The 27597-nt window shown below is 39.1% G+C and overlaps 1 protein-coding gene and 1 long non-coding RNA gene across 5 annotated transcripts in view; one reads left to right on the top strand and one right to left on the bottom strand.

Moving 5' to 3' along the window:
- Positions 1-27597, bottom strand: part of PRDM16 (PR/SET domain 16) — a 500485-nt gene that overhangs the window by 460131 nt on the left and 12757 nt on the right. For 3 of the 4 annotated variants that reach the window (XM_075839400.1, XM_075839395.1, XM_075839397.1), the window contains exon 1: positions 21392-21506. The exons of the other annotated variant lie outside the window; for it this stretch is intronic. In XM_075839400.1, the coding sequence (XP_075695515.1) occupies positions 21392-21428 (37 nt within the window). In that variant the 5' untranslated portion in view covers positions 21429-21506. Of the gene's footprint in view, positions 1-21391; positions 21507-27597 lie in introns of those variants that run through there. 4 annotated transcript variants of the gene reach the window in all.
- On the top strand, positions 22005-26076 carry LOC142662520 (uncharacterized). Its single transcript, XR_012850956.1, has 3 exons — positions 22005-22434; positions 24927-25246; positions 25881-26076. It is a non-coding gene; the product is annotated as an uncharacterized LOC142662520 (long non-coding RNA).

The following is a 27597-nucleotide window of genomic DNA, read 5'->3' as shown; positions in this document are numbered from 1 at the left end:
TAAAAATAAAATAAAATAAAATAAATATATATATGTGTGTGTGTATGTTAGTTAGAGATAGGTGAGCTGGAGCTCCTCTTCTATGTGTGCAGTGTACAGAAGACATGATAGCAGTTAGGCTCTGCCCACTAGCCCATAGGCAACTGAGAATTAGAGGTAGCGCCTGCAGAGGGGAAAACTGCTTAAGAATGTCATATACAAGTCATATATTGGCCAGAAATGGTGTTATCCCTCATGTACACACATATGGCAGCTTATTCTAAAAAGTCCTTGCTGGGCTGTTCCACCTTCATGGAGTATAAAGTGGCCACTCAGATGTAGGTGCTACCTTTGGTGCTGCACAACTATCTGAACGCTGAGTCAGCCCCTGTAGTAATGTGACCCTGGTAGTCCTTGACTATAAAAACCTGGTGCCACCATATACAGTATAATGCTGCTCAAAACTGCCTGGGTGTCTTCATTTCTAAGGTACAGGAGATGCTGACAGCAGGAATGTCATATATAGCAAACAGACCACATTATACACAAATATGTACTGCAAGAAAGAAAAACCTCATATTTCCAGTGGAATAGATAAATACATATTTACACAGCTGAAGACAAGTGCTGACAGTCAGTTCTTATTGTTGATGCTTGATAATACCGTGCAGTGAGCGCTGGCAGATTCCTCCCTCTCTTTAAACATGCCGTTACCTCTGAATTAGGACATTTTATTTCCCCATTTGTATATTTACTATTGATTATGTTACCTGTGGTTGTGGTGAGCTGAAGGAATGGAATCAGCATATGGTTTGAGGAAAAGGCAAAATAAATGTTGACAATGGGAATTTCAGCTCTATCTTTTCTATGAAGCTGTAATGACCGACCACCTTTAATCCTAGAACTTTCTACACTACTTGGGATCTTCTTATTTGACAGTTTCTCCAAAGCCTTCCAGAGACATTTGGTTATGGTTGGATAGTAGATCCATCAGCTGATAATAATAGTGATTTTCCCACAAAAAGTTTTAAGAAATTGAATGTAGGGGGTCTGGCCTCTAAGACAACCACCAATCCTGACAATGACCGCTTTTGTTACGGACCACTGGTGAAGAGCAGAACTCTTATGTTTAACCGTTTTCCGTTGAATTGGATGGGAGTTACCGAAAGGTGGCAACCAGAACAAAAAGTAGCCCACTCTTGTGATTGGTTGGATTCTCTCCGGTCACACCCCACTGATCAATGTTTGGATTTGGGAGAAATAGTTGTCCGGCACACTTATGCTACGGTGCCCGCGGACTCTAGCACACAAGGTCCTTATGCTGGTTGGCATCAGGAACTTGAGTGCAGCGGTGTCCGGAAGTGAAGAGGCGAGAAGACGGGATCAGTAAGTACAAAACGGTCTGGTCCGGAGCCCGGATTTCTTTTTTTTGTTGTTACTCTACTCTGGGGTCTGAACAAATGTAGAGGTGTGGTTTGGTCTGAACACATTTTGGGGTCTGGTCTAGGGTCTAAATTAATATAGAGGTCTGATGTATGAATTGTTTTAGGGGTCTGTGGTTTGACACCTCTCATGCCCCCATCCTGCATTTTACTTACGTGGTTGATCGTGTGTGTGGTACCATTGCCCCAACATACTCTGATTATTTGTCAGGTCACGCTGGGAGTTGTGATAACTGTTCATGAAACTACAGTCTGATGATGATCATTTGTAAGGCCAGGCTGGGAGTTGTACTTTCATAGAAGTTATGTTTTTTTATTTATCACACCTCGGCCGGGAGGTGTGCCTTTGCCCTAAATTTTACATGGATCTGGTAAATGCTTGGTAGGGGGCAGTTTGCTATGGGGCCCTGTACTTTCTAGTTATGACTTTGGACAGTTGGCCCCACTGACTTTGTGACTATTGAGCTGGCAGAGAACAATAGGTGAACGGACCACATGAATCTACATAGCAGGTCTCAAGATTTGTCATGACACCATTTGTGCCCCGTCACTCAGTAGCCGGGTTTGTAAACTGAATACTCCATTTAGAAAAAGCATTCCTCGCACATGTTATTGCAATTGAATATTTTCACACACAGACGCATCATTATCTGGGAACCTGACACTAGGAGGATAATAATATAATATTTAAAAAGCTTCTTATTTTAAATGAGAGCATTGAGGCGCATGATTGATGTGAATGCTGTAGGATTTCTACATTTTTGCATCTCACCAAATGGATTTACAATGGGATTTTATTTCACGCCCAATAATGGAGAAAAAAATTCTTTAAATTCTACTTATAAATATGATTAAATAAGCCACCGGTTTGAATACATGGAATACATATTTTGTTTTTATTCTGTATTTTTAGTAATTGTTAATGAAATATTACCAAACCTGATAAAAATTGTGAAATTTACTGAAATGTTTATGATTATTACAATTATTGGATCGTATCAAGTCTATTTTGACTCCCATATAAGCATATAAATAGTATTTTCCCAGAATGCCCTGTCAGGCTTCTCATTGGTGTGTTCACTATTCTGTGATTCAACTTTCTGCCTGTCTGTTGTATTGGGATATACAGCTAACATGAGTTTTAGGCCCTGTTCACACAGAGGATTTTGCAGGCAGAAAATATTTTCACCCGCCTGCACGTTCTCGCCCTCGGCCATTGGGACTTTCTCTGCCTCCCATTGATCTCAATAGGAGGTCAGAGGCGGAACTGCGGCCAGAAAGAACATGCCACTTTTTTTCCCGCGAGTGGCTAAAAGCTGCCGTTGGAAAAAAAAAATCCACTGTTAGGCGGTTTCTGACGTCTTTTGGCGCTGTCAAACGGTGTGAACTGGCCCTTAGGGCATGTCCACTTTTGCAACAATTCTTTATTATTATTATTCTTTAATGCATCTTCAATGCAAAAAAATTAAGCAACTTTTCAAACTTGATTTTAGATCTTATACCATTTTGTGTATACAGCTCCAATGCAGTCTTATATATCTGTATTGTTACACACTATAGATAAACTCTGTGTGTAGTCTCATTCTACAGTAATGTGTTAGGCTTCGTACACATCTGCGTTGGGACTCTGTTCATGGGTCTCGTCGGAGCTTTCCATCAGGGGAACCCATGAACGGAATCCAAACTGAAACAAATGGAAACCATAGGTTTCCATTTGCAACACCATTTATTTCAATGGTGACGGATCCGGTGCAAATGGTTTCCGTTTGTCCCCGTTGTGTAAGGGTTCTGTCGTTTTGATGGAATGAATAGCGCAGTCGACTACGGTATTGATTCCATCAGAACAATGGAACCCTTGTACAACGTTGACAAAGGGAAACCATTTGCAGCGGATCCATCGCCATTGGAATCAATGGTAATGCAAAGAGAAACCTATGATTTCCATTTGTTTCAGTTTGGATTTCCTTCATGGGTTCCCCTGACGGAAAGCTCAGACCGAACCCATGAACGGAGTCCTGACGCACATGTGAACGAAGCCTTACTCCACTGCCTCTACTGCCCCTTTATCTTGCTAACCTACAGACAGGTGGAGAGAGGGCATATGAAAGAGAATAAAAGTAGTTTTACACAGCCCGACCTTGGCCATGTTTACGAGCGCCAATCAATGAGTCAGATCGTTAATCGGCACGCGTTTTCTCCTTTTACAAGGAGCTATGTATGGGGACCAGCGCTCATTACTCCGACCCCTCGTACCCATACATTTCTGTTTACACAGGGAGATGTGCTGCCGACAAAGATAATATTTTCAATACTTAAAACGATACAATCAGCTCATGAACAAGTGTTTGCTCGTTCATCGGCTGATCGTTGCCCTGATTACACAGGGCAATTATCGGAAACGAGCGTTCTGTGAACGCAAATTGCTCATTTGCCCGATAATTGGCCAGTGTAAAAGGGCCTTAACAAATGTGTGCAGGATCAGAAAGGTTCTGTTTATATGCAAGGTTTGTTTATGTTCTGTAACCATGGAGACACATAGCTCTAACAAGAAGGTAGAAAAAGTTATTTTACTCAAGACTATTTGCAAAGTTGCAAATAGTATTTTGTTTAGATGAATTGGACCAACACAAAAATTGGCTGATGGTCGCAATCGGGAACTTGTACAGTGTAAGACGCAATCAAGCCAAAAACATTCTACGTCTTACTATATGAACTTCCTATATGAACAGATTTTCAAGATATTGTTGAAAAATACTTCTGTACATACATGGCTCTTATCATAATGGAGAAAAACAAATCTTATTGTCTATTGGGGTTTTATATTATAAAATAACAATAGAAAGATGGGGTTTCCTTCAATTTGACACTAATTTACTCCTGGCCACTTCTTTAAAGGCATTGTCCAGTTTAGAAAACCAATTGTCATACACTCTATTAGGGAATTCTGAGTAAATAGAGGGGGTCCTCTGTTCAGGATCCTCATCTTTTAGCCAGAGTGGAGAGTGGTTACATAGAGTGTCTCTCGCTCTGGAGGACCTGTCCTGCATTAGACAGACAACACATTGATATAAATGGACACTGTGTAATGCCTAATTTCCCCTGTGGTGGCACTGCAGGGAAATTGAACACTTACTGCCAGGTTTCCCCAAAGATTACAGATGATCGCTGGGGTTTCTATCAGAGGGACATTTTGTGATCATCTTAATTTCAAGGGATCCTTCTAGGACGTAGGGATTGTCTAAAGCAGAGAAGCCCTTTAAGTAGCAAACTTTCTATAAACATCATTATTCAAGTTCTCCTGAATTTCAGATGTCTAAGCTATATCCCCTCACTGTGTTTATGGTGTGTCAAGACCATCAAAGATCTGATCTTTCCCTTGCAATGGCCTCTGGAATAAAAATCCTTTAAAAGGTGAAGCGTGTCCCCCACTCAAAAAAAAAATAATTGTCAGGGCTCTTAGGGTACATTAAGACGAACGTGAATAATGTCTGTGTGCTGCGCATGGAAATCACGCGCAGCTCACGGACACATTGATTTAAATGGGGTCGTTCTCACATGCAGAAGTTTTCACGCCGTGAGAGTCCGTTGCGTGAAACTCACTGCATGTCCTATATTGCTGCGTTTTCACGCACCTGCGCGCCTATTGAAGTCAATGGGTGCGTGATTTGTGAATCAATACAATTGAAAATCATTTTTTTTTAAATGTGCTTTGCGAGTGCGTGATTAACGCATGCCACTCGCAAAGCACACCGATGCATAACGCAACACACATGGACCGGATTCACGTGCGTGGATCTGATATGCTCGTGTGAATGTAGCCTTATTGTAATGAGCAAGAATACCTCTATAGCATTTATCTAGATACTCATAAGGTTACGAGGCTTATCGTAGTTCTAATAGAACTATAATAAACATTGGTTTATGTGTTGAAAATTTAATTTTTTTTATTGTTTGCAAGGGAGTAATAAAATTCTAAAAAAAATAAAACCATTTAGTTGACTTTATATGACCTTAGCTTTTAAAAATGTAAATAAGGCCCTTAACTATAAAAAAAAAAAAAAGAAAAAAAAAGAAAGCCACCAGAAGCAGAAAACACATGGCCGGAGAGATCTGGATGTCTGTGCAAGAATCTTGTATTTCTGCCTCGAGGCTTAGACTGAACTGCTATAATATAAAGTGGGGTGGTTAATATTTTACTGATACCTGCAATGTAAGGCTACCTTTGTTTCATTGAATGAGTGTTACTGTTTGATCATTTTATGAAGGTTTGTTAAAACACAGACTGTAAATTTTTATTTATTTTTTTAATAGGTACGTATAGGGTCCTAAACAATTTCTGCTTTTTACTATTATATTCTTGGGTGTTAAGAAAAAAAAATAAAAAAATAAGGCCGTCGTCATACCTTGTTCAAGAGCCATTAATGATAATTGGAAAGCACACGAACATCGCTGTAGGCTCTCTCTTTAGAATTTACAATGGGCTTTGTGACACTTAATATTGAAATGATTTGCTTCGCATAACATTGTGCAAACTGGATAAAACTGATTTTGAAAATTTTTTTTTCTAGTAGGCTTCATTGTAGTTAATGGAATTAAACACATCATTCGTAACCGTCCCCGGGGGGATGAGGAACTGAAACCCATGGTTGGTTTATTTTTTTATTAAAATGAATTGCAGACAGCGAGATGGGTTAATTACATACAGAATTGGAAAAGAAACATTCCACTGATATAATTAAACCAATTTTCACAGACAAAAACAGAGAAGGAAGGTTTGTTTTTTTTTGTTGTTTTTTTTGTCTTTTAACTTGTATCCCTTTCACATTTTGACTGCTCACTTCTACTACAAATTTATCTGGTCAATGATGACTAAATTGGTGCAAATAACTTGGACTTCAAGAGATGTTTCTTGTTTCTGGAAGTCTTCATCAAGTTGACGCCAAAAGGCATCAGAATGAGTTGGAAGAACACGCGAGATTGAAAGCATTCTGATCCTTTTTGGGTTTACGTTTTCGGTGGCTTTTGTTGCAGCTTTTTTTTTTGCCCAAAAATGCTGCGGCCGGATGTTACCTTAAAGTCTACAGTAAAATATAAAAAGGTCTACAAACACAGCGTTTTGGTTTGTGGTGTTTTTGGAGTGTTTTTGGGGTCAGTGACTTTTTTTCAAAATGCAGCATGCTCTAGGTATGACGTTTTTTCTGCTATCTTTCTCATAGGCTTATCAATAGGACTTAAAAAATGCCAGGAAAAATGCTTAGAACAAATGTCACAAAATAAAAAACGCCACCAAAAACACTTAAAACATTATCAAAAGCGCTTGAAACAAATGGTGTTTTTTTTACATGAATTCTTAAAAGCTGAAAAAGAATTCTGTGTCAAGGAGGCCTCATACCATTATACCAAGGCTTGATTCACATAAGGGTTGTGCTGCGTTTTCAATGGTGTTTTTTATGCGTTTTTCAGATGTTACATTAGCGGAAACTTAGTTTTTAGTGAAAAATAATATGCACTACATATAACTGTGTTTTGGTTTGTGGCGTTGCTGCTTTTTTAATGGTCAGTGAAGTTTTTTCCCCAAACGCAGCATGCTCTAGATGTGGCGCTTTATTTGACATTTTTCCAATAAGCTTCTCTATAGGACTTTTAAAAAAAAACTCCATAAAAAAAATATGTACAAAATGTTGCTAAATAAAAAAAAGCCACCAAAAACACCACTAAAATATCACGAAAAATGCTGTTACATTTTACAAAGCGCTGACGTTTTAACATGCATTGTTTCATGCCATTTGTAATGCCAGAAAAAATTTATTTGTGAAGGAAGTCGTATGTTCACGGAGTTTTTTGCAGGCAGAAAAGTGTGGCAGGAAAAATCAGCGCCGTTTTTTTTTTAAGTGGTTTTGCACCACACGCGTTTATTGACGCGTTTTTGCTGCAATTTCTAAGGCGGTTTTCTTTACCTATTTCTTCAACAAACAAAGGGAAAAACCACGAGCATTTTTTGCCAACAAAAGGGGCCAAAAAACACTTCATAAATCTCGGCAAAAAAATGTGTCAAAAAACGCGTTTATTTCCATCTCCCATTGATTTCAATGGGGTTTATTCAGGCGGAAAACGTCTCAAGATAGGGCATGTCACTTCTTTTTCCCGTGAGCATTTTTCTTTTGCTCGCGGGAAAAACACGCCTCCATCTCCCATTGGAATCAATGGGAGTCAATTTCGCCGTTTTTTGCGGCAAAAAACTCAGTGTGAACAGGTCAGGGATTTATGTTTAAGTATAAATAATTGTTAGAAATAAGAACCATAAAAAATGTATCCATATTAATTATATAAATAATATAAACAATTACAACAGGGGTCTGTAGTTATTCATGAGAAATTCCAAAAGAACTTTGACTCCACGGCAACTTTTTGTTTACCCTTTGTGAAAAAAGTTGCACAGTAAGGCCTCATGCACACGGCCGTGCCCGTAATCACGACTCGCGGGCCACATTTTCGTCCCGTGCTCACATCCAAAGCACGGCCCGTAAAAATCGAAAAGTAGGACATGCTCCTTAATTCCCGGTACGGTTCTACGGCAGGGTAGCAGTACGGAAAGGTGTCCGCGGCAAATAGAACCGGGCAGGTCCGTAGTTGCAGACAGTATTGCGGTCCAGAATTACAGAGTTTTTTTACGGTCGTGTGCATGGGGCCTAATCCCAAGATTTCTGAAATGGTTGAAATTCTTGTGATCAGCATAGGTCGCACAAAACTTCCTGCCACATAGTGAAACATTGGCGCTGTACACCAGTAGCAGGGATTTTACCAGGACGCCTGAGCAAACGAAAGTTGCCTTGGAGTCTCAGCCTAAACCGTGATAAGTTGAGCCTACTGACCACATAGACCATATATATGACGATGACAGTTACTAGCACACTGGATCAGTCATTAGCATTGTTTCCTTGCAGCACTGGGGTCCTGGGTTTGAATCCAACAAAGGACAATATCTGCATGAAATTTGTATGTTCTCCCTGTGTTTGTGAGGGTTTACTCCAGATCCCTCTCACACTCCAAAAATATACAGATAAGGTATGTAGATTGTGAGCCCCAATGGGGACAGAGAATGAGGGCAACTTCTGTACGGTTTTATGGAATACGTATGCGCTATCTAACAGATATAAGCATTATTTATCATTGCCACATCGACCATGAAAACATCTACTCTTAAACATAAAGCCTAGTATTAAAAGGCCATTAAACTAGGTTGGCAGCTTATAACATCCCAAACTTAAAAAAAAAATAATCTACTAATATTTACAAATCTGTAGTTAAAAGTTACTGAAGCTTTAAGCACTGGAGATAGGCAAAATAATCTGGTGATCATGGGGGGGGGGGGGCAGGTGGTTTTGTGGACTTCATCATTCGTACGTCGGCCGCATTTCTCAGACCGAACACACTGCAGGGAGCCGGGCTCCTAGCATCATAGTTATTTATGACGCTAGGTGTCCCTGCCTCTCCGTGGAACTACTGTCCCATACTGAAAACATGATTACAGTACGGGACACTTAAAGGGAACCTGTCACCAGCATTTCACCTATTGAACTTTACTTCTCCCTCACTGGCCGCTGCTATAAAAAGTTCATTGCCGTTATCCCCGCTCCTAAACTCCTCTTCCGACTGTAAATATCGGTCTGCAAACGTTTTGCGCCTTTTATCATAATTATGCGGTGTCCCTTTGTGCGCACACACCAAAAGAGGACATCAATGCACAAGCGCAGGATTTTGTGTGCTGGGGGAAGGCGAGGAGCTGTCAATCAAAAGTAAGGAGGCGAAGTAAACTTAGAAAGACTTGAGGAATGATGATATGACTCTTTCCAAACGAAGATTTGACTCTTTTCAAATGAAGATCTGACTCTTTTCTGCTCATTAGCATACGGTGTGGGAACACTAAAAAGCTAAATACTAAAGCTACAGAGCCGACTAAGAAGACAATTATAGGTTATATAGAAATGATTTTTCACCCACTACCACCAGGTATAGTCGGTTTAATAGGTGAAATGCTGGTGACAGGTTCCCTTTAAGGCAGTGACATCTAGCGTCATAGATAACTATGATGCTAGGAGCCCGGCTGCCTGCACTGTGTTCAGTTCGGGAAATGCGGCTGACATACGGACTGTATAACACGGACTGAACACGCTCGTGTGAATCCGGCCTAAGACTTAGTCATTACAGATGGGATTCAGGTAGTTGGTTTAAAGTAGAGTCTTCAATAACTTATCCACATAGACCACTACAAGCAAAACCAAATCAAATCTTGGTAGTCTGAAGGACTACTTGTAATATATTTTATTGTGAAATCTTATGTCGACAATATGGATTAAGCTAAAGGTTTTGAGGTGCCTATTGGGATATTTATATGTTGTCACCCATGAAACATTTTGTAAGTCTTAGAGCGGATGCCCCACTGAGGAACCCCCTTTATTAGGCCTCGTTTACACGAGCGTGATATATGTGTGTGCGACGCGCGTGCTTTTCACGCGTGTCGTACGCACCTATATTAATCTATGGGGGCATGCAGACAGTCCGTGAGTTTTGCTCAGTGTGAGTCCGCTGAAAAAAACTCACGACATGTCCTATCTTTGTGCGCTGTTCGCGCATCACGCACCCGTGCGTGCTTTCGTGCGAACTGCTTGATTCACGCAACAGCTGTCAAACTCTGAATGTAAACAGAAAAGCACCACGTGCTTTTCTGTTTACAAACATTCAAACGGAGTGTCATAATGATGGCGGCTGTGCGAAAATCACGCAGCCGCGCATCATACGCTGATGACACACGGAGCTGTTATGTGCCTTTTGCGCACGCAAAATGCTGCATTTTTTGCGTGCGCAAAATGCACACGCTCGTGTAAATCAGGCCTTAGTCAGAGTGGAGGGCAACTGTTTTACATGGCCTCCATTAATTTCAAGGGGAACAGCGTAATTTTACATTTTTACTATGGCAATAAAATGTGTAGGTGCCAGTAACTTCTCACCGGTCGCTAGGGATTACAGCATTTGATGGCTGCATTTACATTGTGAGGCCTCTTGCACACGGCCATGCCCGTAATGACTGCCTGTAATTGCGGGCACGGCCGACCGCAAACGGCAGCGGAAAGCCATCAGCATTTTCAGCCCCTGCTCCCATACAAAGTATGGGAGCACGGACCGTAAAAAGCAAAAGATAGGACATGTTCTTTCTTTTGCGGAGGCTTTCTACGGCCCGGACACCTTCCCACAAAAATACTGGCTGGTGTCCATGGTCTATAGAAGTGAATTGTTCAGTAATTTTTGTCCCAAAAGTCCCAATGGACAAATTCTACAGTCGTGTGCATGGGGCCTCACACAGTTGCTTAGGTTGAGAAAAGTTACTTGCCCGTCATAGCATGGACTGTGTAACTGTACACCACTGCAGCTCTGCCTGTTCAGATTGGCTGCTGTATATAAGCACAAGCCCACCAAAAAAATCAGTTCATGAAGAGGCTATTTACATAACAGCACAGACAGAATGATTATAAACTACAAGCAACTAAACCAAACAGCAAGAAAAAGATCATTATAACTGCTACACATAGACTGATAGACATAAACATTAGTAAGCGGGAATTCTCCAGATCATAAGTCTTATGGTTGTTTTATTCAGTATGGGACAAATACTAGTTAGAAAAAGAAGAATTGTTGTCTCGTTGAATCATTGGATATCTTTATTAAAAACAAAGTCAGCAGTACAATACACGGTATCTGGATAACAGTTCATATATATACACTTCTGTTATCCGAGTACTCTGTAATCCAACTAGTTGCTAAGAACAATTATCTGAAAAGTAATAACTTGATAAAATATCCGCACATTTCTCATCTTCCAAGACTCTCTGGACATATAAGAAGTAACTTTGTACTAGAAGTCCATATAAACCTGTTAACATGAGATACTGCTAAATTAAGACACTACGCCCCTAACTTGTAGCATCTCATGTATAGACGTTTATACGTGCCACTTTATATGTATCTGTGCCCTCTAATCAAAGTAGAAAGCACCAGTTTAGTAACCCAGGAGCTGCCGTCTTTGGCATTTCAATATCACCCCCTGCATGGATATAGATCTCATTTACAATGACTTGGTGGAAATGGCTTTCACTAGGCTGTACAAAGGCCCTGTGGTCTTGGTATAGCAGAAGAATAAGGCATAGTAAAGGTGGCCATAGGACCGGCTGCCGTTTTTTGTGGCTTCTTCATCAGCCAGCAAGCTCAAAATATGTTGAAAAAAGTCCTATGTGGATTTTTGGTTACATTGTAGAAATCAATTGTCTGACACCATTATTATTATTTTTTTTAATATGGACAGATTAAATATGTGCAACTATAAAAAAGAGCAGGACACTGCAAGGGGCACAGAACAAAGAGGTTCAATCCTGTATGTGGTTTGCGATACTTTATAATGAGCTGCTGCTTGTGGCCTTCCAATATCACCCCCTGGTTTACAATGTTATTATAAATGGCTATGCAGCAAGGCATGCTGGGAGTTGTAGTTTTGCAACAGCTCGAGAGCCGCAGGTTGGGAAGCACTGCTGTAGGGTGTGAAGAATATTGAAAAGCGAATATAAGTCCACTGCATAAAAAAAAAAGGGGGTATAGGATACTATAAAATAGGATGCAATAGACTACTGTATGGATTATAGAGTTCCACTGTATATATAATAAAGGGTACATGATAGCATATAATATGAAATTAAATTGAATGCAATCTATTGTGCCCTTTTATTAACCATTGCAGGTTGGGAAGAGGCATGCTATAGGATGCCGAGGCTACACTATGTGTCCATAGGATAGTATGTAATTGGGTCTATAGGATACGATGTGATAAGTGGATAGAATACTATATAACAAGTGGTGTAATATACTATTAGGGCACGGCCAGACTGGCGGAATTGCTGTAGAATTCTACTGCAGCCGTTTTTTACATTTGTTTCAATACATTTTTAGGGAAGTTAGTTCAGACGTTGCGGAAAACTCCGCTGCGGACCATAGGCTGCGGACCATAGGCTGCGGACCATAGGCTGCGGACCATAGGCTGCGGTGCGGTATTTTCCCTCCGCAGCATGCACTGTCTCTTGCGGAGAAGCAGCGGAATTTCACTGCGGATTTCAGCCTTTGCAATGCAAAAACTGAAATCCGTGGCAAGTCCACTGTGTTTTCTGCAACGTCTGAATTACCTGTCAAATATGCAAATGTTGCTGCAGATTTGTTGCGTAATTGCCCCAAATCTGCACCAACATTTGCAGCGGAAAAACTCCGCCATGTCTGAACGTGCCCTAAGGGACTTAAGGACAATAAATTAGAAGGGTTGCACGATATTATTTAACTTCTATAGAATCCTATATAATAAGGGGTATATGATACTACATACTGGGGGGCTATGGGATATATATATATATATATATATATATATAAAAATAAAGGTATATAGAATTCTCTTTAATAAGAGGTATAGGATAGTATGCAATAGGGGCTATAGCAGGGTTTCTCAATGTTTCTAAACCAAGTACCCCCTACTCAAACAAAATATTTCAAAGTACCCCAAAGCTCTGATGATAAACTGTGCTGCATATTAAACGCATAGCTTAAGCACAGTGCAAGAAGTGCCTGCTGGAGTACACGTACCATAGGTTGAGAACCTAGGCTCTTTAGGACAGTATATAATGAGGGGTATAGGACACTATACAATAATGTATTTAAGACGCTATATAATAAGGGGAATAAGATAATATGCAGTAGGGTCTATAGGACACTATATAATAAGGGGAATAAGATAATATGCAGTAGGGTCTATAGGACACTATATAATAAGGGGTATAATATAATAGGCAGTAGGGTCTATAGGACAATATATAATAAGGGGTATAATATAATAGGCAGTAGGGTTTATAGGACACTATATAATAAGGGGTATAATATAATAGGCAGTAGGGTCTATAGGACAATATATAATAAGGGGTATAAGAGAATATGCAGTAGGGTCTATTTTCATTAAAACATTGACTTTTCCTGTAAAGTTAACCCAACAAATGCTGGATGTCTGTATCCAGAAGTATTTGTCCTGCTGGGAATCGAGTGCAGAAAGTCGACGTTTCTTCCTCGCCAGCTCCCTAGTAGTTACATCCCTGGTATAAGATTACACTGAGCGACAGCTTTGAATTACTCGGCTGCACTGTTGTGAAATACAATCTGTTACATCACATGTGAACATTTTACATACTCCACATATGCTCGGCTGCTTTAGGCTAATAATATAGGTTTGTATAATAATTTGTGTGTACATGTGCCTGTGTGGGGGAAGAGGAGGGGGGGGGGTCATTCTCTTTATAACAAGGTGCCCTTCATTAGAAAAACAAGGAAGGGGTAATGTTTGAACGCATTTCACAGAGCTTATACTGTGGGTCAACATGAGCCAATGTGAATTCTGCAAACATTGTAGAGAAGGTCAAGCTAAAAAAGAGTGATGGTATGAGGATTTAACCCCTTGAGGTCTAGAAAGATTTGCAGACATTTCTATTGCAGAAGTCCATGCGTGGAACACAAACTCACATAGGCCCGGGGAGGCCAACTATTAGCGTTTCATATTCCGTTGAACCACCAGTCCCAGCATAAACTGGCATAGCATGTTGAGACTATTTTCGACAAAATGCTTCTGGTGGGGGGCTAGAAATGGGAAATGGAAAGTTGGCTGGGTTTCCACATTAATTTTGCAAAGACTTTTGGTCCGATTATAATGCTGAACAATAGTAGAAGAAGAAGGATTGATCGCAATCTTACATTGGGAGTCCGGTCAGTCGTAGGGTGGATTCACACGCAGCAAATTTTGATGCAGAAATTTCTACGACTTAAAATCCGTTCCATTTATCTGAATGCAGCTTGCAGAAATCCCTGTGCTTGCTGCAGAAACGACCACATTCAGAGGACTGGAATTGATTTGCAGTCGCAGAAATTTCTAAAACAAAATCTGTCGCGTGTGGATCCATTCTTAGGGCACGTTCAGACGTGGCAGAGTTTTTCCACTGCAAATGGTGCAGATTTGGGGCAATTACGCAACGAATCTTCACCAACATTTGCATATTTGACAGGTAATTCAGACGTTGCAGATATCACAGCGGACTTGCCACAGATTTCAGTTTTTGCATTGCAAAGGCTGAAATACGCAGTGAAATTCCGCTTCTTCTCCGCAACAGACAATGTATGCTGCGGAGGGAAAATTCTGCACCGCAGCCTATGGTCCGCAGCCTATTGTCCGCAGCCTATGGTCCGCAGCGGAGTTTTCCGCAACGTCTGAACTAATTTGCCTAAAAATGTATAGAAACAAATGTAAAAAACGGCCGCTGGGGAATTCCACAGCAATTCCGCCACGTGTGAATGTGCCCTTATACTCATAACTCAAAAATCCTCTTGTATTGCTGCAGTGGTCACCACAATTGGGCTTGTCTGATTTATTAACAGTGTTTATCTCTAAATGTGTCAGAATAATTCAAATTACATGTAAAATGATAGCTTATAGCTCACCGTTAGGGCTTGTCCACACGTAGCGGAATTGCTGAATATTTTCCATCCGAAATTGCGGGCAGAAAAAACGCGGCAGAATACAGTAGCAGCAAAGTGGGTGAGACATAACAAATCTCATCCACACGTTGCGTAAAACTTCTGAGCAGAAATTCATCTGCAGTTCATATATTTCATACTGCAGCATGTCAATTCCTGCTGCGGAAACTGGCTGAATTGCTGTGTATTTCAGAGGAGATGTCACCCTCTCCCAGCATTGAGAAAAACGCAGCAAAATCCGCACCATTTTCTGCAGTAAAAAACGCAGGAAAGGGTGCGGTTTTTCCAAAGCTGAATTTCTGCTAGTTTCTGCGGAATTGCTGCAGAAATTTTTTGCAGCAATTGCGTTACGTGTGGACAAGACCTACGCGTCATTTTCTTGCAGGTCAGTTGAATGCAATCTATTGTTCTCTGTTATCAGTCCTTACAGTCTGAGGATATTCTGACAATACTGTTCTCCAATGGGTTGACTAACAGGATGTCCAGTAAATCCCTGCTGCCCATGTTCACAACTTTATGTCACATATGTCCAGTGCATATACATGTCTACCTACGTGTGACTGATATTAGCTGCTCCTCTCATAAGCTGCCCATATTAGGTTTTTGTGGCCCTTTAAATCAGTAAATGTATATACACAAATAGATACGCTCTAGGACAGAACATCACTTTAATGACGGCTGGATCTACCACCAGGGGTGAAAACCTTCATTTAGGCTATGACTGCAAAAAGATGTCCATTTTATTAATTGATTTCCAATGGTGACTCCAAAAAATAATAATCCTTCAGCTGCTTCATTCTGCCACACACAGCAAGGCCTGGGCTGCTCCAGTATTGTGCTCCCACATTGCAACAGGGGTGTAGCTATAGGGGGTGCAGAGGTAGCAGTCGCACTTGGGCCCAGGTGCCTGAGTCCCAAAGACCCCTCTGCCACATAAGACGAGATCAGTATGGAACATGGTAGGTGGGGGCCTTGTGAATTCAGGGCTAGTACCAGACAAGACGCTCTTACTATAATTCCGCAGCTTTCATGGCATGCTGAGCATTGCAGTTCACCATGTTATATATCCTTTAGCTCTATATATAAACTAAATGCTCACATGCTATATAATATAATCCATAGAATCAAACAAAAAACATTTTCCAGATCCACATGGCATTTTATGTTAATCACTAGGCGTTCTTTTAAAGTGACGTGTATAGGCCACCCACAACACTGTACACGTTCACCCTGTTAAGAGACAATTTACTTGACCCAAAATTAGATTAAAATCAAAACAAACTGCCGCAAAATTATAGAATAAGACTATTTTTTTCCCCTTTGAGCCTAATTATACAGCTCGTTGATTACTGGAACAGAAACACTTAGTATCCTCTAATTGCTTGAATAAATAGAAAGGATGTTAATAACGTTTATTGGAGACATTCGGGACATGGTAAAATATTAGGTTGGGCACTAAGTAGATGCTAAATGAGTACATTTCAACGAGGGGGCATTGGGAGAATGTGCCCATAGCGCAGACCTTCAGCAGTGACTGAAATACTGCACAAGCAGTGTTATAACACGAGGCCGCAGCGTAGCTATTGTATACTAACACGGCAGGTTAATGCTGATTGATTTGTATATTCGTCTGCTTGTACAGGAGACACATGCAGAGACCCACAGATACATAGTGACTACACTATGGACATACATAAAGAATATACATTTAGACATCGCCGTATATGGAACTTCTAGTGCTAAATAAGGCCAAAATAAAGTGATGCTTGCAGTGTATTATGGGGCTCATGTATCAGCCCACCCTCCCCATACATATATGACATGTAGAACTTGCACCATATTTATTATTCCATTGCACTAAATTTTATTGACCAGCCAGTTGCAATCTTAAAACATATATTACCATCTTATTATGCCACCAAAAAAAATGCAAATGGATGGATATGTAAAACAAATTAGACCAGTTAAATTAAGTATTTATGTAGGGCCTTTCAGCTTTTAGAAACGTACCATCTCACAAAAAACTAAAATAGTGCACAATCTACACTATTAATACATAGCCCCATGTGTGCTGTCAATCAAGACAAAAATGTCTAGACTTATAACCAGGCCTCACGTCTCCCCCTAAACCCTCAATAATACACACTCATGCCCTCACCTCTTAAAGATCGTAAGCTCCTGTGGACAGAGATTCTATAGATCTAGCTTACACTGTATCCACGGTTTGATTTTCTATATGGATTTCCTGTGATCTCTTATTTGAAAACGGACATCACCATGGAGGAGGACGGTGCTATATACAGTAATAATAATAATGTCTACCTATATTGTGGAGTCATGCAGAATATGTTATATTAATATAAGTGTTATGCATGTTATAATAATAATAATAATAATAATAATAATAAAAGTGGTATATTAGTGTTATAATTGACAAAAATACAGTTATTATAATTGTTATTAGTAGTAGTGTTATTGGTATAGTAGTATTACACCTGATAAGCTGTCATTGTTATTAGTAATAGCAGTGGCAATATAGATATAGTAGTAGTAGTAGTGTTGATATTATGACTTATGTATAAGTAGTATTAGTGGTGGTATAGTAGTGTATTAGGGTTATTGCTGCTGTTAGTAGTAGTAGTATCAGTAGTAATGGTATAGCAGTGGTATAATTGATATGACGGTTCTAGTAGTAGTAGTAGTAGTAGTAGTAGTAGTAGTATAGTCATGTTATCACTGCTATTATTACTATTATTTGCAGTGGTAATATTGATATATTTGTTTTAGCAGTACTACTATTGATGATGATGATAATGATGATGATGGAGAATAATTATCATCAACACCATTATTACTACTTATCCTATGGTTTAATGGAATGTCAAATCTTAATGTATTTGCTCCCCTCTTCTAAGGAAACCAGTGTAACAGATGGTCACCAAGTGGAGGTGCAATCAACAAAGATCCTTCATCATCATCATCCAGTCAGTAGACAACAAACTGTTTCATTTCTATTTCAGCAGAGCTGCTGACAGATACATACTGTATACATGGTATATTTAAAATAATCTGTCTCTGGTATTTAATTTTTTTTCTCATTGTCTCACATTTTTATAACAGATCTGTTTGTGCAGTTATGAGCTCCTGACATAGACGCATGTATGAGCCTTTTCTGTTCAAGCCAAATATTGTTTCAGCATAAAAACAAATAATGTTACTGCTGTTTATCCCCCCCCCCCCCCCCCCCAAAGCCTCCTGTCACTCATAACCTCACTGAGCACTGAGGGGGATACACTCCCAGCACAGCACTCAGGGGGTTCAGAATTTACAGAAAAGGCAAAGTGGTGAATTTTATGATATATATATATCCCCTGCTCCTCTAGATAAAGGCACTAGATGCAGCAACATATTGGTTGCTGTCATTTACCTGCTCTACTATGACCCTATATCCATACTGTTATATATACAAAATTCTCCAAGATTAAAGAATGTGATTACAAGGCTGTGACCTGGGAGGGGGGCACAAAGCAACAAACACCTTGCAAGTGAACTAAAGCCAAAGTCTGAAGAACCAGAACCTGTAGCCCAAGCACCGATGTGTCTGCACTTCACACAAGTCGGCTCTATGACCAAACAATAGCTGTTACAATGTATCAGGATTGTGTTCACCTATCACTGCAGATACAATCACCTTGTCCTGTTATTCCTAATAAATGCCCCAGACTGGCAGTGATGTTGTTCATCTGCTTCTTATTTATTAGGATATTTCAGCTGCTGTGGTATTACATGCCTTCACTCCCTCCGCAGCTCTGGGTTCATCAATATCATTACAAATGTCTGATAATAGTAATAAGAAATAATCTGTGCAAAGGACATTTTATTACCTGTACATGAATGATATGACACGTGACACATACATTTACACACTCGCCTATTAATAGTAGAAGCCATTGTTACATTGTATTACACTGATCTTACAGGTACAAATATAATACCAGAGCTAATAATAATAGCTGCAAACCCCCCGATGGTTACATATCAGCAGCATAGAAAATATATATGATAGCATTAAACTTAATATGTTACAAACGTAAAGCAATTGAGAATATCTATCTATCTTTGTAATATATATATATATATATATATATATATATATATATATACTGTATACGGATATTGAACTAATTTCAATTTTAGAGCACATCTGATACACATACACACATACTCACACACAAACACACACACACAAACAGATGCAGCATTGCAGTCTTATGCAAAATCCCAGATAACACACACATCGTGATATCACACTGTTATGTGTGTATGTGTGCATTGCTTACATATGCACACCTAGCAGCAGTATATAGGCTCTGCTTGCTCTGCGCTTCTGCTTTCCTCCTGTGCAGTCTCAGGGGATAGAGAAACCTTAGCTCCAGGCTACTGTTTTGAACTGTGATCCCTAAAATCCTTCTCAGAAACCCCATAAAACGCTGGGGCCTTGTACTGCATGAGACACCTGATTCTAATCAGTCCTCACTCTCCCAAAATCACAGAACCAATAATGGAGGATCTCGGGCCGCAGATGGTGAATTCCCGCTATATAATCTATAATGACACTGCCATATTGCCCCCAACAACCCCTGGTTAATAGTTTTATAAGGAATACATGGAAGAGACCAAGACCTGCCGGGAAACAATCAGCAATGTAATAATGATAACAATGATGATAATAATAATAAATAATAAAGATGATAATAATAATAATAATATGAATAATAATAATATGAATAATAATAAAAAAATATGATGATGATAATAATCATAATATGAAAATATATTATTTAAATTATTCTCAATATCACACAATCTCCAAACTTCTATAACCCTTTTTTTGTATTTTCTATAAATGTATTTTTCGAAATATTATTCGAATTAAAATTTTGTGCCATTTATAAAGGATCATTGCGATCTATTAATAGGTGCTATATTATGTCATATTATTTTAGCACAATATTTCAGGGAGGGAATAGTCCTACTGGGCCTTGGAACTGACCATTGATTAAAGCTCCTCTCCCAGAACAGCTGCGCCTATAATAACGTGTCGTGTAAATGAAGTGCACAGGTTAATGTGTTACTAAACTGCGAACATTCCTGTATAATAGGAAGAGTGCAGCAGCTGCATACAGGTCCCTGTGTACAACAAAATAACTTCATAAAATGATATAAAGCTGCACTTTCTGTGTGCCATGGACACAAACACAAAAGTAAAATAAAATAAATGCACATTCTTTCTAAAACACCTCAGGCTGTAATCTGCTATATGAGTGATCTCTTGACTGCAGAGTCGTAAGCGATTTTAAATAGCAACATGAAAGCAAATATAATACATAATCTAAACGTATAAAAATAAAAGAATAAAACAAATATTTTACAACTAAAAGCAAAATGATCTACAATGTTACTACGTCCCTCCTGTGCACCAATCAGTGAATAGATGACTGGAGTAATGAACACAAAAGCCACATTGAAACAGAAAGTAAAATACATTTGACAGGACTGAATTGTGCTGCTTAATCCCAAACTCCAGCGACAAGCAGTGATCACAGACTCCAGCTCTAAAATAATAATCCTAATCTCTGCTCATAGTTTGCTTCCATAGTAAACCTCCAGTGTAAATGCAAGCATATGAATATAATATACTCAATACAGTCATAGAATACACAGGATTACAATGCACAGTCTCCTGCACCCCCAGCCCCCCACCTCCCCCACCCCCATCCTAAATCATCCAGTACACAGAGAAAAGGCAGAATCAAATACAGAGAGAATCCACTGCTGGATCCGGGATCCCTGGTTGTTTTGCCCTGAACTTGCTTGTGACTGCTCCCCTCTCTGTACATGGAGTCTGGTGAGGCTGCTCCCTCTCCTCCTTATGTCCTGGGCAGCCCTCTAGCGCCCACTATTTCTACAGCCAGGAATATAATTTCACAACACTTGGAAGGATTCAATAAAGAAAAAAAAGTTGCTCTCCCTCTCGTCAACTTTTCGTTAAGTTTCCTTGTTACATTTATTTGCCATTTTCAGGGTCCCACATTAGATCCAGAGGAGCAGAGAGAGGTCTGAGTTGTGCGTAAAGGCGCAAGGGGACTGTGGATGGAGAGAGAAGACTCTCCCTGCGCCCTGCTCTGCTCACCCTGAAAATGGGGGGACACCGGGCAATAATCATCTATGTAGTAGCTTCAGCAAAGGAATGGAGTAAGGTGCTGGCTCCCTGCACCAGCTCATCTGTCTACAGGGATCCACAGGCAGCAGGGAAGGGGATCAGTGTATCACCAGGGTGCACAGAGGAGAAAAGGAAAGCTGCTTACTTTTGGCCAGTTTCCGCGCCCTCGCCTTGGATCTCATCTTGTCGGCTTGTAGATTTCTCTTCTCCTCCTTGAGCCCAGAAGCAAGCTACACACTATCTTCATCTCATAAGCATTGTCAGTTTGGACACCTTTGCACATGCGCACAGAGCCTTCAATCTGACACCCTCGCCAGGACTAAGAAAGTTTCCAGTGTAATCATCATCATCATCAGGTTTTTTTGTCCTCTTCAGATCACTTATCTCCCCCCTCAGCTCTCCCTCCCTACTCTCAAGCTCCAGCTCTGTACTGCCTCTTTAAGAAAAATCTCATTTTAGCCAGTGCAATTGGCCCCTGGTTTGGATATGTTTAAGGACCCAGGTACCAGTCACTAGGACACGGGGGTAAAGGAACATATATATTTGATAGCTTTGCTACATTGTTGCATGTGATATATACGATTTATTTCTGATACTTGTAACAACTTTGCTATATCATAGTATAATACCAGCATATGATTGTTATTTTTATTATTCTGTTTATGTTTTTATTATTTTATTAATCATTAGTTATGCAGTTATTATATTTTGCCCTTTTCACTTTTTATATTGACATGTTTGCATTTATCTCCAGCAGCAAATTATTCTGCCCATACACTCAATGTAATGTAATGGTCAGTAATCAGTATACATAGGATTATAAAATGATGCAGTTTATAAGTAAATGCCCCCGATTCTCTTTAGGAAGCAATCAAGAGTTCTCGGTTACGGGAAGAAGAAGGAGATGAAGGGGGCACTGATCCTTAACCCCTTTACTGCCAGGGGCTGCACTGCACAATCAATGACATTTCATCCATCACTGACAGTGAATGCAGGTTCTACAGACTGGGGCAGTCACTCACTATGGGTTGTTCTGACCCTTGTTTTATTGTTACAGGGTTATTATAGCAATAAACTATGTATGGTGATATTTTGCTTCCCTTCTGGATGCTATTGATCTGATGCTACTTCCTTCATCTCTCTCTGCTGTCTGGGGCTGCTGACTGGCATTACAGGTGTGTGTGATGGGTAAGTCCTTTAACTCTGTTTTGCAGCTATTGTGAAACTGTCAGTCATCTATGTTATACCATGTAGTTATATAACAGCATCCCCAATCACCTATTACTTGCATACAATGCAGTTATAAATAGACATTTAAAGAGCCCAAGCTACATAAGTACATTACTCTGTACATTAGTTGGTTAATTTATAATCCTATATCAGTACTGTACTAGGGGTAGGAATCCAGCCAAGGTCAAGGTTAACCTCTAGCGTCTACAGTACGATTACGAGGGCAGGGTACAGTATATTCCTGGGTAATAACCTATTGGGAGTACAGATTATGCGCCACCAATAATCTGCGCCAACGTAGCGCTGCACACTGTAAACTGCTGGTCGTTCCCTTATGGGCCTTGCAGGAGTTTTCTTGTTACTTAGGGATCTAGTCCAAGCACAATGTTTAATATCCAAACATATATAGATGTAAAATAAATACAAGAGTCTCCAAGAAATCAGCCGCAGTTTATGATCAGTCAGGTAAATACTCCAGATTATAGCAAGTGTATTAGACTGAATGTGGAAAGGAAATTATTATTTAATTTATTAAATATAGTGAGGAGTCAGAAAATGTATTTTATTTGTCAGATAATTCTGGCAGGAAGCAGGCACTTGTATGTTGATAGCTACTGGGGATAGATAGATAGATAGATAGATAGATAGATAGATAGATAGATAGATAGATAGATAGATAGATAGATAGATAGATAGATAGATAGATAGATAGATTTTTGTTCTCAAAGGGTGAAGGATGAATTGACAATGATGCTGTGTCCCAGGGGACTGTATGGTAGTGCACAGTATTCACACTTTCACCTGTAGGTACCGACATTTCTACTTCCAGACAGTCTGAAATTGGGCAAAAAAATATATAATTCAATAATTTAACATTGTGGTTACCAGGAAAGCAGAGGGCAAAGAAACGCTGCTTTATTTGCGGCAATGAAAATAATTTCTGTCATAGAGTGCAGCAGTATGTATAGCAAATACTACTGCAAGGGATTGGAAGGACAAGCCATAAACACAGACTAAGTATATGTAACATGACACAGGTATATGGCAATATCATAGAACAGTATTAGGCCTTCTTCACACAGAGATTTTTCCTGGCGTTTAAACTGCGTGAAAAAAACATGTAAAACGCTAGTGTTTTCCATTTTAGATGCCGTTTATATATTTAGATTAATTGTGTGCATATATTGTTCCTGACATTTATGAAGTCCTGTAGAAAAGTCTATGGGAAAAGTGTCAGGAAAAAACCCCCATACTGAGAGAATGCTGCGTTTATTATTTTTTTCGGGGTAGGAGGAGTGTAAACAAACGCAGAGACAAACGCTACTGAAAATGTGAGTAAATGCTGTGTGTGAATCCAGCGTAAGAATACTATACAAAACACATGACATAAAACACACAAAAGATAACACAAAACACAGCACATTCAGTAACATACAATAAATGACATAAAACACACAACAGAAAAAACAACACAACACAGCAGAAATCATAACATATAATTAATGATACAGAACACAGCACATAACACAATATATTACATATAATACTCACAATAAAAAATAACACACAGAACACATGGCATACAATCAGTGATACATAGCACAGTACATGACGTTTAACACACACACACACACACACACACACACACACACACACACACACACACACACACACACACACACACCAGAAAACACAGAACAGGACACAATCAATGACAAAGAACACAATACATTACATTAATAATAATAATAATAATACACACGCAAAACAAAATGCAGAAAACAACACATAGCATGCAATCAATGACACACTAATGCAAAAATACACAACAAAACACTGAGTACACCAAAATACAGAATGATCCTAATAAAACACTCGCTGAGCACATATGACATGACTGATATATATTATCATGCAGCAGTAATAGAATTAAAAAAAATACTGTACCACAACGCCTAACACAAAAGATAACACACAATGACACGAGATAAACAAAAATACACAATTCATAAGGCACACACAAGGCACATATAACCTGCACAGAATCACCCATAGAGTATAACATTACAAAGCACTAAACACAATGAATAAAAGCAAATAGACAATGCAAAGTGAGTAACAAAACGTTTAGTATTCAAGGAATAAAACTAACACATAATTCACAACAAAATTCAAAGGTCTGTAAATCTCACCAGAACAAGGAAAAATATTTGACCCCTGCAAGATCTAAAATAATTGTTGCAAACTATATATATAAAAGACAATATGATAGACCAGTAATCTAAAGATTTACAGCCTCACTGGGAAACTGATCCTATATTTGTGGAGCATGGAGCGCCAGTTTGTAATAAATATTGGTATTTGTCGCGTTATATAAAACATATGAATGCACAATGTTTGCGTTCTGACAGCTGTTCCTACGACCTGATCACTCTGCTTATTTCCTATAGGCATACAGGACTGTATTATAGGAGTGTAACGCTGCAGGGACCGGCACATACAGGGTGCAGTGACGGGACAAGAGCGACTATCCCCTGGGACAAGAGATCCTGCAATTTTCACTGTATAGCTCCGTACATTAAGCAGTCACCATTCCAGGTCTAATAGCCGCACATGCACTGCGACATTATAATAGGACGATGATGACCCTCTGCGTGAGACAATATAATTACACTTATTTGGTTGCAAGATTATAGAAAGAGGAGAATATTCTGCTTATTACTCCCTACATTGTGACAACTGCAAGCGATTTGTTCTCTTCAACGAAAATGTGTGTACAATGTGTCAACGTGTTTATTTATGTTTGTGTGAGCGTATGTGTATAGGTGTATGTCTATGTCTTGCGTGTGTATATATGCAAATGTGTGTGCATTATGCGTATATGTTTTGTGTGTGTGTGTGTGTGTGTGTGTGTATGTGTGTGTGTGTGTGTGTGTGTGTGTGTGTGTGTGTGTGTGTATGTGTGTGTGTGTGTGCGTATTCATACTGATGTATTATTATTGTTTTAGAACTAATGTGTGGCAGTGTCCAATGTGTCGCACAATTATAGACTATGCATTTCTTAATCTAAGGTTAGATGTCTCACCGTACAATTGAGACAAAAATGTGTTTAATTCATTAATTTTATTTAATTGCATATAAACATAGTGTGTGTGTGTGTGTGCGTGTGTGTGTGTGTGTGTGTGTGTGTGTGTGTGTTTCCATAGTTTTAGTTTTTTTAGTAATGTTTAGTTTACAATGCGACAAAAAGTTGTTCCCAGATCTGTGCTGATCTTCACCGATGGGGCAAAACGAAGTGCAATTTATATTAAAAAAAATATTTATAAAATGAGAAATATTATTAATTATTTGTTACTATATTACTATTTGTATTAATATTGTTCTTATTTATATCCGATGCGCAGGAAACGTGCAGTATAAAATAAACCCTGACAAGTGAGAAATACAACGAATATTGCTTGTAAAGTTTATTTCCTCATGGTGGGGAGAGATCCGAACTGACGACTGAATGAGGACGAGGATCCTGCGGAGTAATTAATAATTAACAAGACACACGGCGCAATATATTCATTCCCAATGCTAAACTATCGCTAAAATAAAAACTGATCAACTGCATCAAGGCTCGTGTTAACTATTACTTTCTAATCTATCTATCTATCTATCTATCTATCTATCTATCTATCTATCTATCTATCTATCTATCTATCTATCTATCTATCGATCGATCGATCGATCGATCTATCTATCTATCTATCTATCTATCTATCTATCTATCTATCTATCTATCTATCTATCTATCTATCTATCTATCTATCATTTATCTATCTATCTCATATCTATCTATCTATCTATCTATCTATCTATCTATCTATCTATCTATCTATCTATCTATCTATCTATCTATCTATCTATCTATCTATCTATCGATATATATATATATATATATATATATATATATATATATATACACACACATATACTGATATAAATGAATTGTACACATATATAGTGCGCAAGTAATAGCTAAGGACTTTTACTATCATGTAATGTGTGTGTGTGTATATATATATATATATATATATATATATAATTTGTATACATACATGGTGCGGAATTAATAACTATGGACTTTTACTTTCTTCCAGGATATTTACTGTATTTCTAATGGTTCATTCCACTTTTGTTGCATAATTAGAACCCATTTTAATTGAGTTCAGGACCTCTGAGTGTCTGAGTGCTGCCCATAATCCTAGAGAAGTTCTATAGAGAGGCAGCCAGGAGCTATGAGAAGTCATTCAGCTTCGACCCTGTAGGGTAAAGTGAAGCATTAACCCAACGACTCATTAAAGGGAAACTGTAGGAATTTTATTTAATGCAGATCAAGTCTGGAGCTGGAGTCGCAGTGATGGTGACTATATACAATTCCCTTATATGCGCTCCCTAAGAATAATACAGAACATATGTAGTATATAAGATGCTCCAATAAATGTGAGGCTCCTATTATATGCGATTACCCAGTCTCATTTGTATGCAATAAATACAAATGTGCAATTATAACAGTCCAGGTTGTTGCCCCTTCTATTCAGCTGCTGTGAACAAAGCTGAAACCCCCTTTATAATAAGGACTTTGCCCTGTTAATATATACATAGCCCAGGGTGGATATTAATCACTTCGGGTTTTCTTTTTTTTTGCTCACAATTGCAAAAATTGTTTGGACGCCTGCCAAAAAGTATGATTTCAATTAAGGGGATTTGGTGGTCGAGGGGGGCACTGGCAGGTATTGTGCCGGCTCCTGGGTTTTGTTTCAGGAGAAAGGATTCAGATGGAGAAAAGTCTGAGCCACTGGGAGACCTTTTTTTTTTTTTAGGAACTGCTGGGTCTATTGGTTTTCAGGGATCTACTATAGAATGAAACAAAAAGAGGAGAGGAACTGGGCAGAGACGGGGATTTACTTCACAGCCAACTGAAGCAGAAATGTCTGCACTTACAATGTGTAATATTAGGAAGGCAATGAATGCAAGCAGATGAATAAGAACAGGCAGCAATGATAATACATAAAATACATGGCATTAAAATTGGACAAGTGGCTACAAACCTGATGCCCTTTTATTATTACAACC

The sequence above is a fragment of the Rhinoderma darwinii genome, chromosome 10 (assembly GCF_050947455.1).
Source record: "Rhinoderma darwinii isolate aRhiDar2 chromosome 10, aRhiDar2.hap1, whole genome shotgun sequence".
Taxonomy (NCBI): Eukaryota; Metazoa; Chordata; class Amphibia; order Anura; family Rhinodermatidae; genus Rhinoderma; species Rhinoderma darwinii.
Note: the sequence above shows the minus strand (reverse complement) of the source record. Positions and strands in the feature narration are given on the sequence as shown.